The sequence below is a fragment of the Glandiceps talaboti genome, chromosome 5, assembly GCF_964340395.1.
Source record: "Glandiceps talaboti chromosome 5, keGlaTala1.1, whole genome shotgun sequence".
NCBI classification, from domain to species: Eukaryota; Metazoa; Hemichordata; class Enteropneusta; family Spengelidae; genus Glandiceps; species Glandiceps talaboti.
Genome location: NC_135553.1, coordinates 19,587,526 through 19,599,848, shown reverse-complemented (window position 1 = coordinate 19,599,848; position 12,323 = coordinate 19,587,526). Strand labels below are relative to the sequence as shown.

Below are 12,323 nucleotides of genomic sequence, written 5' to 3'. Positions count from 1 at the left end.
TGATAATTGTACTATGTGAAGAAATACCGCATAGGCTCACCTGAAGTTTGATGGCCCATTGGAGAACAGATACAGCATCGTGAGGATGGCCACTTTCGCACATAACTTCTGCAATGTCGTAAGCCACAGCAAGGAGCTGGAAAAATGATATCAAAGCTGTTCCAGATCAGGATGAAATATGTTATATTGTTTATAGAAACTGTTTTAGCGAAGTTACGACCGAAAAAAGGGGCATGGCAGTTGCCCCTAACACCACATTGTCATTAAAGATAAAGGAAATACCATATTTAAACATTATACTAGTATTATGTAATGTAGTTCAATGTAATTCAGAACAACACTTCATCAAATTTTATATGTTTCTGTTTCTGTTTCTGTCTATACTTACATCTCTGACTGTTGCAATCGCTGTGTCGGCATCGGCCGTCCTTTTCTTCTTATCCTTGAGAAAATCTGATTGTTTGTCCAGGGACTTCATGAACAAGGACGAAATTTCCATCCCGGATGCATTTGTGAAGTTTAAGTAACCGTATAAGTCGTACATTGTGTCTGGCCTGAAAAGGTTAACATTAAAAAGAAGTCATAGTCTTGTAGGACTAGGCCGGGAGAACATGTGATTTGAGTAATGAAGTGTTGGGAATAAATAATAGTGCGATACTGTTCTATGTAGATAGATCAGCATATACCTTATACAAATAAGATAAAACGAAATGTTTATACATGTACCTTGAAAAGATAGATGTGAATATACTTAGATTTGTAATGACGTGTTTGAGTTTTTCTTTATATCCGAGTTGTTTCAATAGTGGTGGTAATTCGTCTGCAATTCTTAGAATAGTTTTACCTCCTATAACGTGTTGTAGTCCGAGTTCCTATAACAAAAATAGAACAGAACTAGTAATGTGTTGTTGGTAGTCATGATATTGATAGTGATGGTGGTGGTAGCGACGATGGTTCCGTTACTGTTATTAGTGTTGTGGTTGGTAGTGGTAGCAGTGGTGATGGTGGTGGTGGTGGTGGTGGTGGTGGTGGTGGTGGTGGTGATGATGTTGGTGGTAATATTAATTGGTGACACGAACAAACATATGCAATCTTCCCCCTGTCTCATCTCTCAAACACTTTGTTTGGACTGCTGCCTGTATGTTAGTACGCCACACACGTTCACGAACGGGTCGGTACAGCCTGGCACTGCAGCTGTTCGCCAGCAAATTGCGCAATCACTGAGTTAAAAAAAAATATCCATAACAACTAGTTTCCCAACTCGGCTGCAATGCCTCCGACGCAGAAACTGATAACTTTGAAGCAGTTGAAAGGTGCTTTAACGTAGAGACATTGACGCAGCTTCAAAATCAAATATAAGCCAAAGTCATTTTGGTAGTTTTGGAAAGTCACAGATTCGGCAAGGTATGGACACATAAATGTTGTCTTTCAAGGGAACTTGCACCCGCCATGTTGAATGTTGCATTGCGGGAAATGTGATAATAAATACTAACCAATTAGTATAGTAAACAATGTTGATACATTGTTTGTAACCACAAATAATCAATTCATAGAGACCCTGACAATTGTGGGAGGTTTATTTTATCAGTAGCTCCAGATTAGGTATTACGATAACCACAGATAATCCCGTAGTCCTTTGCGTCTGTGCATGCTCAGTCTGGATTGCAAGTTCCCTATTAACAACGAGTCACTGAATTTAGTATTAACGTCGATGGCAGCCAATCAGGTTATTCGTTTGAGGGCGTACTGACATTATACATGTACAGCCGTAACAGTATGAAGTTCAAGGGCTAATAAGTACAAATTTTTTGCAGTCAGAGTCCCTTGATCAATTATTCAGGATGAGTTTGGAAATGAATTCAAATCTTACATTTAGTTTTCTCTGGTAATAGTATGCAATTGTACTGATGTAGCCCCGTTGTACTTCTTCATCTTGACAGTATTTCTCCCGTATAGCGTCTGCTAGCTCATCGTATGAAAAACTGTAAACGATGAAAAAAAAGGATACGTGTGTTTCAGTGCAAGTAAACTGAATATTGTCTTCGAACGCCATTTTCTGACCACAAAGCAAGCACATATTGCAGTTTCAGCTATATGCAATATTACGGAACTTCACGCTTATAATTAAATTCAATTAAATATGTTTGTCAGTTAAAATGTCAGTTAAAATGTTCAATAATCATAACACGAAAAACATACTTACTCGTATAGTCCTGCTCTAATTATAAAGAAGTCCTCCATTGCGAAAAAGATGGCCGACCACAGTTGATCCGGGATACCAGTAATCTCTTTGATTTCCTGGTCGGAGAGTCCATAACGAGATACTAAGATACTACACAGTACCTGAAAGACAAAGTCCATAACGAGATATAAGATACTGGAGAGTACAGTAAATGAAAGACAACGTCTATAGCGAGATACTAAGATACTTAGATATTATTATTATCTTGTTCAACCAAGGGAAATACAGGTACGAGTGACCTAAGGGACCTTGTCACTACGAGCCGCTATACAATTAGTTACACATCCCCTAGGTCACTAGTATTTTTCAGCTGAATGAAGAAAAAAATATTGGAGAATAATATAATTATACCTAGCCTCTTCAAGTATAGTTTATGAAAAATCGAGAAAGGTGATGGTATTAACAGCGCGTTGCAGGTTATGTTCACTCTCTCTCTGTTTAATACAACAACGTAGAAACCAATCAAATGCACATATCAAGATAGCAAGATTCATATAAACGGTTTCTTGCTGCATGTTGTCTCCATATATAACATGAACTAATGTGCCACCAAGCAGACATCAAATGCAGTCATCAACACATTGCCTACATCTAGTTGCAGTACGTTTCAATGATTATTTAATTTCATTCAGACTAAATATAGCAACAAATTGCGATCTTAAATTATAGAATGTGAGTGCTTAAATTATAGAATGTGAGTTTCGTATTGGTGTCTGCATAACCGTATGAAACAAAGAGAGAGTGAACAGTAATCTGCAATAGGCTGTAAATGTAGTGGTAGATATGAAATACATTTGTTGAATAGTTCACCTACCTTACACACTTTATTTTCCTTCGACTTGGGTGGATTGAAATCCGATTCTAGTCTTTCTATTACCTTTGTAAATAATCCCTTTGTACTGCAGAATGATATAATAATAACAAGTTGAAAATGTACTTATCAATGTTCCTATGTTAGCAAGTATTAAAGTCTGACAAAATAGAGTTTTCTCACAAATACTGAAATAATCTCCATTCAACAAATATTTGTTCAAGGGACAATCCAGGTAAGTCACGTGGCGATCTTTATTACTATAAAGCTTGTACTCAAGTTCAAATTCCGACCGTGACGTTGGGTTTGGCTTAGTAGCATGGCGTCAGAGTTCACACTTCGAATAAAATGTCAACTGTTTCTGGCAGACAATTTTTTTTTAAAATTCAAGCGTACTTTTACAGCCTAGGTTTTCATAACGTCAGACACAGATCTAAAGGTGTGCTTGTGTGAACCGACAACTGGTGTGTGCTTTCAATAGTGTCAAGTTCATATGTACGTACCTTTTTACTTCAAGCAGGAAGTTTAAATAATCATTCAATTTCCGAAAATCTCCGAAATTACACAATTCCTGATAAAATAAATTGAAAATTGTTTGATACCTACAAATCATAACATGTTATTTGATATATTTTGGGGAATAAAACCTTTTTTAAGTTTTTAAAATTAATATGATGAACAATTTAATTTGGTAATTTATTAACTTATTTACCAGCTTATTGCCTCGCTATGAGGGTATTAGTAGACTTCTATTACCCCCGGGGCTGAAAAGAGAGGGAAATAGTTGCTACATACCAACATGGGAGGTAATTAGACTCTCTCACAGTCCTCGAAACTTCGCATAAATAGCTAAAACTTGGGTAGTATCCCTAGCCCTGTACTGTGCGCCCTCATCGATCACATAGGGCTAACATTTTGTTGATGTGTTAGGCTTAACCTAACTGGGATACTAGTAAACGAGTACAATTATGCAGTAGATACATACAAAACAACCCAAGTTTTAGCTATTTATGCGAAGCTTCGAGGACTGTGAGAGAATCTAGCGAGGTAATATGAAGTTTATTGTACTGGTGCCCGAATAATGCCCTGCATGCAGTAAGTGTTTTATAACACATCATATTCTTGGGCGTGTATTAATTCCATATAGTCAAAGAGCCGAAAGGACTACCGTGATACTCCCTCTTCAAACTTTACTGATATTATCCTTGAAAATAGTCTCCCTATCCCCTTATTCTCTGAACAAACCAATTTACCCAAGTGTTTGAAAATAGACACATCCAATAGATAGACGGTGTTTGTTTTTTAGTGTCACCTTCAAGTATTACTTCATTGCACAAGGTGACAATGTTTACCTTTAACAAGATTTCAAGGTAAAGAGCGTTTGATGTTTGTTCTTTCTTGACCACCATTTTCACCTGAGTAGGAGTCAACTCTTTTCCACGCATTGCAAGCATTTCCTTTAAACAAAAGACAAAGATATAACTAAGAGTTAGGAATAGCATGGATGCAAGTTAATCAACATTACTGGTCATCTCATGTGGTATTTATTATTGGTTGTTTCATCATCTTATGAATACTTTGGGATGCAATTAATGTAACAAACCAGACACCAAATAATCTACGATGGAAGTCGTTAAAATATCATAATCGACAGTTGACGCAAGCTCTCAATTCTGAAAGCATATGTACGCTAGGTTTAAGTTAACCTGACAATGAGCTCTAACACCCTAAATGTCTCATAGTCTCTGCCTTTCTCCGTCCGTTCAGAAACGATTTTTGTTGATAATACATGCCGGTGTTTCAGTCAGACAAATATAGTTTAGAAAGGCAATTAATTGCAGTATACCTTTATAATAGTGTGTCTTTCGTCTGAGCTCAGTGACGATACTTCCAATGTATCCCATTGACGGTCCTCGGTCCAGACTTTAATTCTAGTGGTGTCGTTTTTAAGGGTGGATACTATCAGGGATACACCCTTGGGAAGTTCCATAGGTATCCAATACAATTCCTGGAATATAGAATCATCGTCGTCACCCATGATCAGTAAATGTTAATTTGACGATAGACGTCCAATCGATCACACAAACGTAAAGTGGCATAAATTGCGTTTTATAAGCTTTTTTACAGCAAGTGACACGTATACATACATACATACATACATACATACATACATACATACATACATACATACATACATACACACACACACACATACATACATACATACATACATACATACATACATACATACATACATACATACATGCAAGCATACATACACACACATACATACATACATACATACATACATACATACATACATACATACATACACACACACATACATACATACATACATACATACATACATACATACATACATACATACATACATACATACATACATACATGCATGCATGCATACACACACACATACATACATACATACATACATACATACATACATACATACACACATACACACATACGTACATATGTACATACACACATACACACATACACACATGAAAAATGTGGCGAGTGCTATTGATATCCCCCCCCCCCCGGGTTGAATGGAAAGTCTTAGCATGAATGGTCGACTCATGTAAATAATTGGTTGTAGAAAATACATACTATTGTCCTAACGTTGGGTATACCTGTTTTGTCTGATGTATCGGATCCATTCTATTCAGCGAATCTATGATAATTATGGCACGCCTTCCATTCTCTGAAATTTTGGCGATAATGTCTTTCAGTTCTCGATAGATGTCGTAGGTTTCCCGAGTTCTAAGTTTCATCAACTTTCCATGCAATCCACCATCACTCAATGACGACTTCATTGGTTGTGCCTTTACTTGTTGGACTTCGTCGAACTTTTCGTTAAATCCCAATGTCAGCTGTAACACCAATCTAGCAAGTATGTCTTTTTCGCCTGCACAGGTTGAGAAAAACACAACTGTCTAATACTCGTTCGTTTTTGATGTCAGAAAAAAAAATTATTACTTTGTTATTGAGTAACAATAACAGCAACACAAGTTCCATCATCATCATCATCAGCAACAACAACAACAACAACAACAACAACAACAACAACAACAACAGTGCCATTACCATACCACCATCATCATCATCATGATCATGATCATCATAATCATCATCATAATCGTCGTCATCATCATCACCCCCATGAACAACATCAACATGATCATCACCTTACTTTGCAATAATCAGCAGCAACGAAAGCATACACAACAGCTGTGACGTCATCAGAACTACACCCACTACCGCACACAGTTACTCAATGAATAACAGTATAACATGATGTATACTATCATGTCTCAAAAGTATGTTAACGTAAACATGGTATTGCATACTTTTAACAAAAGGTCATACATATCCTGCTTTCTTTTTCATTAAGAATATCACACACACACACACATACACACACACACACACACACACACACACACACACACACACACACACACACACACAAATAAGAAATGCACTCACTTGTACTCTTTGGCGTACATCCAACAAAGTGATATGCGATCAGGTCATCCGGGTACTTTTGTTTATGTCGATGTAACCAGTTAGCAATCAGCGCCGTCTTCCCAAAACCTGAAAAATGTAATTTCTCTGCATACAAGCAATGGTTCGGTTTATCACTTCCAAAACTAACTTTAAATTTATACCTGTTTTTTTTTCTGAATTCAAAGTATGACATTGCCAGACACAGTCATATGCTTTAGTTACTTCTCAAACTATGGTAACTTGTAAAATATCAAAAATATCAAGATTAATTCATCTCTACCAATAGTAATTAATGTCTCGTACGAATCTAAGAATTTCAGAGTTACAAAACGTAAACTATTGAATTTAGATTTTGTGATGTGACAGAGAGTATTCGTAACCTTTTTATTGTACACTGGCGCTATATATGTGTTCGTTGATGCATGTACTAAATTATATGAAATTTGAAGCTTGCATACTTTACCATATATACAAATTATCGAAATTCATTTATTATGCAAATGATTCCTTAAAAACTAAAAGCTACACACCGACTGGCTTTATAGGACATATGCGCCTTGTTATCACCAATGTGTGTACAAACTTATACTGTATTTGAAGTTTGCATTCTTCAGATATAGCCTAATTACCGAAAATCATTAATTATGCAAATGATACATTGATATTAATTGGATGAATACACCATTGAAAACACGATGGGCTCAACTCAACTCAAATGGCTTTCACCCCGTTAACAGCGCATCGCATTATCAGGTATTAATTGGATGTTGTCATTACCATACAACTGATGTGTCACAGTAGCAAATTCTGAATTGATGAAGTAGGTTTTGAGATAATTTGTTAACAGACAGACAGACAGACAGACAGACAGACAGACAGACAGACAGACAGACAGACAGACAGACAGACAGACAGACAGACAGACAGACAGACAGACAAACGAAACAGACAGACCTGCAGACGGGCAGGCAAGCAGGCAGGCATGCAAACAGACAGACAAACAAACAAACAGGCGGGCAGGCAGGCAGGCAAGCAGACAGACAGACAGGCAGGCAAGCAGACAGACAGACAGACAGACAGACAGACAGACAGACAGACAGACAGACAGACAAACGAAACAGACAGACCTGCAGACGGGCAGGCAAGCAGGCAGGCATGCAAACAGACATACAAACAAACAAACAAACAGGCGGGCAGGCAGGCAGGCAAGCAGACAAACAGACAGGCAGGCAAGCAGACAGACAGACAGACAGACAGACAGACAGACAGACAGACAGACAGACAGACAGACAAACGAAGCAGACAGACCTGCAGACGGGCAGGCAAGCAGGCAGGCATGCAAACAGACAGACAAACAAACAAACAAACAGGCGGGCAGGCAGGCAGGCAAGCAGACAGACAGACAGGCAGGCAAGCAGACAGACAGACAGACAGACAGACAGACAGACAGACAGACAGACAGACAGACAGACAGACAGACAGACAGACAGACAGACAGACAGATCATAACTAACACTTCCTTGTGGAAGGTTAAAACTAGTAGATATTAATACAGATTACAGTTATATAATCTTATAAAATTAATCTAACAACATCGATGTAAAGACAATACCTGCGTCTCCTAGAATTAGTAGCGGTTTTCCCCTGAAGCCCTTGACATTACTGATGACATGCTGATCGACGTCTTTCAGATACCTCTCGCCTCCCACATACTGACGTCTCGTACCAACTCCAAGCCGACTTATGTAATATGCCTCGTGAAGCAACGATTCTTTCTGGATGTCTGATGTCTCTTTGGCTGGTTCAGCTAAAATAGTTTCTTCCAGGTATTTCTTGATCGCTTTAAACATTAGTAATGCTCCGGTTTGTGGATCCGAGTACTCGTCAACCAAGTCACAACACTGTAATTAATATACATTTTTTTAAAAATCAAGAACATTTCGCTTTTTCCCCCTTCCCCGAAATGGTGATGTAATATTACAAAATATTCTCTTGTATTTGTTAATAATAAATCATACATGACTACACTATTTGAATTATTCAAATATATGCAACCCACGTGACCTAGACCTGATTACATCACGATCCGTGATTTTGCTTAGTCTCACTAACCGCTTGTAGTATGCTAGCAATGGGCAACCGATTAATTCAGCCACGCCCGCAATGGTAGTTATCAGCATTCTCGTTTGTAGATATTTACATAATATTCCCTCACTCTTGGGCTCATCTCAACGAGGACGCACTTGCATATTAATTGACTTCATTTGAATACATTCAATTAAGCTGCCGTACGTTACCACCCTTGCGACTTGTGATGAGCAATCAGTTTAAGTGGATTTTTTTTCCAAACAAGTCAGTTTGAGCGTATAATTTTAAAACTACATTAGTTGATTATTGCCGTTGATAACATTACAAGTGGTTTATAGTGAGAGAGCGAAGTAAAATCACAGATCGTGATGTTTCGTGATGTTTAACGACCATGATGTGCACATTGTTCTTACAAACCTACATGTTACACTTACAATAGTTAAAGGGACACAAGCTGAGTTGATAAGTTTTTGGGGGTGTATTTTTTCAACATGTTCAAAAGACATTCACAATATTCTACTTATATTAAATATATACTTATAACCACCACTTGCAATTGACAAAACTCATATTAGAATATAACGATCCAATGACGTAATTCATTATACATCGGCAGTAAATATTGACTTTTAACTAATAAATATGGCCGCCATTTGGTTAAAATGAGGTATATGTCGCGAAACAAAATGATGTGTATATGTACTGTATGCTATGTCACCTTTGCGCCAGGTTTGATAGAAATTGGATATTGAACGTATAACTGCAATTTGATCAAATATTACATTCATTGGAAAATCTGTGGTACAATTCTAATAGGTGTTATTTCGACAAATTGTATGTCTGTTTCAGTTTAATTAGATTATTATTCCGACCGTCAAATCTTACCTTTTCTTTCACTGCCTTGATTTGTGTCTTCAGAGATTTCAGTAGTGCTGTGGCATTTGGTTCATCTGTGTACTTGCTTACTTCATCAGTATTTCCAGTCGATTTGTGAATGTTTACCATTTTTTCGTCATATGCCTTGTTTTTAGAGAGACACAATGATTTGAATGAAAATCATGTTTATCTGAATTATAATAATATTATGATGGTGCATGTTATCCAACACTTGGTAGCCATGGAATGCATTATAAGTGTATATATATATATATATATATATATATATATATATATATATATATATATATATATATATATATATATATATATATATATATATACTATATTAGATAGTTCTTTAAGTATAATTTTATAATCACTTGTTGACAAAGAAGTCCAGTGAAGGCCAGCCCTTAAAGGTCCAGTGTTAATGCAGGAGGGAACCGGAGTATCCGGAGAAAACCTGCGTTGTTTGGTAGAGTCAAACTGAACGACACTCTTACCTACAGCTTGTTAAAATGGGTTCGAACCCCGACCGCAGTGGTAAGAGGGAAGTGGTTTAACCACTCGGCCACCGACAACATCTATACATATATATATATATATATATATATATATATATATATATATATATATATATATATATATATATATATATATATATATATATATATATATATATATATATATATATATATATATATATATATATATATCAGTCAGTAACTGGTTGTTGAAGATATAGCATGTGATATCTGCAGTGTCATGGTTCATCACATTCCTTACCTTTGCTCTGAAAAAGAAGCAAGATGTCCTCTTTCCTGGCTCATTTAGAAATCCATGAAGAAACTCTATTTCAGTGACAGATCGATCTCTATACTGATTTACCCATGGGTACTTGATTGCTGCCACATCCAAGTTTCGTTGTAAATGTTCATCTTTAGCACCATTCCATCCATATCGCTGAAATGGGAATGATATGTTAAAATTATTGTGTCACATTCCTTTCCAGTCATTGTCTAGACTACATATCGAAGCCACGGATAGCCTCCTACACCTTCTGATCTTCATTTTAATTTTAATTTTTTCTGATCTTCTGATTTTTATTTTTTTTACGCTTTTTTTTAATAAATATTTAATTGCTGATAAAAATGCAATTTTTTTAACCTTGGATAACTATTATTGGTTTGCAGTATTTTTAAAGTCTTATACAGTGTAAGTTTCGAAAGGGATAACCACAAATTAATAATTATGATGTAAAATTTATCACATTTGCTAAGAAAATAAAAATCGCAAAATAGACCAGAAGGTGTACATGTTCTCTAAACTACTGTTGCCACCCTACGGCAGTTAACAACACAGTCCGTACACTACACGATAAAATTGATTAACTTTACTGTACCATGACCCCCAGGACCATGACTCCAGAAATTCACTGTCTTTTCGTTATCGAAGCAAATTGGATAAAATTGTTTGAGGTATTAATAAATACCTCTAACAGAATTTCAACGAATTAGTAAATTCTTAAGTACTAAGTCCCTAACAAAATACACATGTACAACCTATCACAGGGGTACGCATTAATGTTTAGCTTGTTGTTTTCCTAAGGAAAATATCCCACGAATCCTGCTACTGCAAATACAACAATATATATACCATGCCGTCAAATCATTGTTGTATTTATAACCTGTAGACAAGAAGAACAACAATCTAAAAGAAATACTACACGCCCCTATGCAACCAATCTCTGTAACCGAAATTCAACGAATTGTTCGCCTCAGAAAGAGTAAGCAGACATCATTTCTCCAATTATCAGACTTGTTCAAAATTCAATAGTTTCATGAATTAACAAGTTAAATGTGTGTTTAGTTCGGCAAGTGCAAACAATTCGTTGACATTAAACCTTGGTATTCAAGACATAACATTACGTAATATGATACAACTCACGAAACATTACAATAATAAATTAAGGTTACCCGATTGTAATTTATACGAGTTGCTCTTTAAACAAGGGGGTTTTGCATGCATGACGTGATGAATGATGACTACTTGTTTAGTATACGAGCTAGTCACCATAGATTCACTCCAGGGTCTATGTTGGTATAACGAGAGTACGGTGTCGATGAACGATCGAACCTCGCGATGCACATACAATGCAAATAATGAACGAATGGATCGATAACATTTAAAATGGTAGAAGCACTGACCTGTCCGTAAAATCCAACAAAAAGGTCACTTCTGTCGATTTCTCTGAGACACACCTCGACGGTACCAGCATTGGACATCTTTTCGGAAGTGATACCCCATCTCAGATCAACCGGTACGAATTCGTAGCCAGCTTTGCTGCACATACTGGACAATCTAGGCCAGTATGTCTTAGCGAGTTCCTCTCGTTCCATCTCAAGACCTCGGAACGGAGAGCTGAAAAACACACGTACGATTCGACTTTCCTGAGTTGTCGTCTGTACAGCATCGGACTTGATATGCTTGACATCTTCCCGGTGTTTCACGGGTTTAAGCGATTGGGACGTCTTCTTCTTCACTAATTTCTGACTAGTACGTTTCATGCTCGCACAAGCCGGAATATGCGACGGATCGCCGCAACAACAAGCACACGTGACACGGTGAAAGTAATATTGGTCTAGTGTTTGCACGTAATCGCCTCACAACAATGGTAGATTTATTGTTACCCTATATAGGTAAATGTAACCCTATAGTTCAACTGACGCCGTAACAAGAGGTGAACTGACGTCATCAATCTAGACTTTC

The 12,323-nt window shown here is 36.9% G+C and overlaps 1 protein-coding gene across 1 annotated transcript in view; it reads right to left on the bottom strand.

Moving 5' to 3' along the window:
- Window positions 1–12,121, bottom strand: part of LOC144435458 (TPR repeat-containing protein DDB_G0287407-like) — a 12,587-nt gene extending 466 nt beyond the window's left edge. Inside the window, exons 1-15 of the mRNA XM_078124052.1 lie at window positions 11,762–12,121; window positions 10,341–10,517; window positions 9,561–9,695; window positions 8,200–8,488; window positions 6,567–6,674; window positions 5,711–5,985; window positions 4,900–5,061; window positions 4,406–4,510; window positions 3,557–3,624; window positions 3,057–3,141; window positions 2,204–2,343; window positions 1,871–1,982; window positions 727–872; window positions 389–554; window positions 41–136 (exon numbers count right to left, since the gene is read on the bottom strand). Of these exons, the coding sequence (XP_077980178.1) occupies window positions 41–136; window positions 389–554; window positions 727–872; window positions 1,871–1,982; window positions 2,204–2,343; window positions 3,057–3,141; window positions 3,557–3,624; window positions 4,406–4,510; window positions 4,900–5,061; window positions 5,711–5,985; window positions 6,567–6,674; window positions 8,200–8,488; window positions 9,561–9,695; window positions 10,341–10,517; window positions 11,762–12,121 (2,424 nt within the window). The remainder of the gene's footprint in view (window positions 1–40; window positions 137–388; window positions 555–726; window positions 873–1,870; window positions 1,983–2,203; window positions 2,344–3,056; window positions 3,142–3,556; window positions 3,625–4,405; window positions 4,511–4,899; window positions 5,062–5,710; window positions 5,986–6,566; window positions 6,675–8,199; window positions 8,489–9,560; window positions 9,696–10,340; window positions 10,518–11,761) is intronic.
- Between the last annotated feature and the right edge of the window lie 202 nt (window positions 12,122–12,323).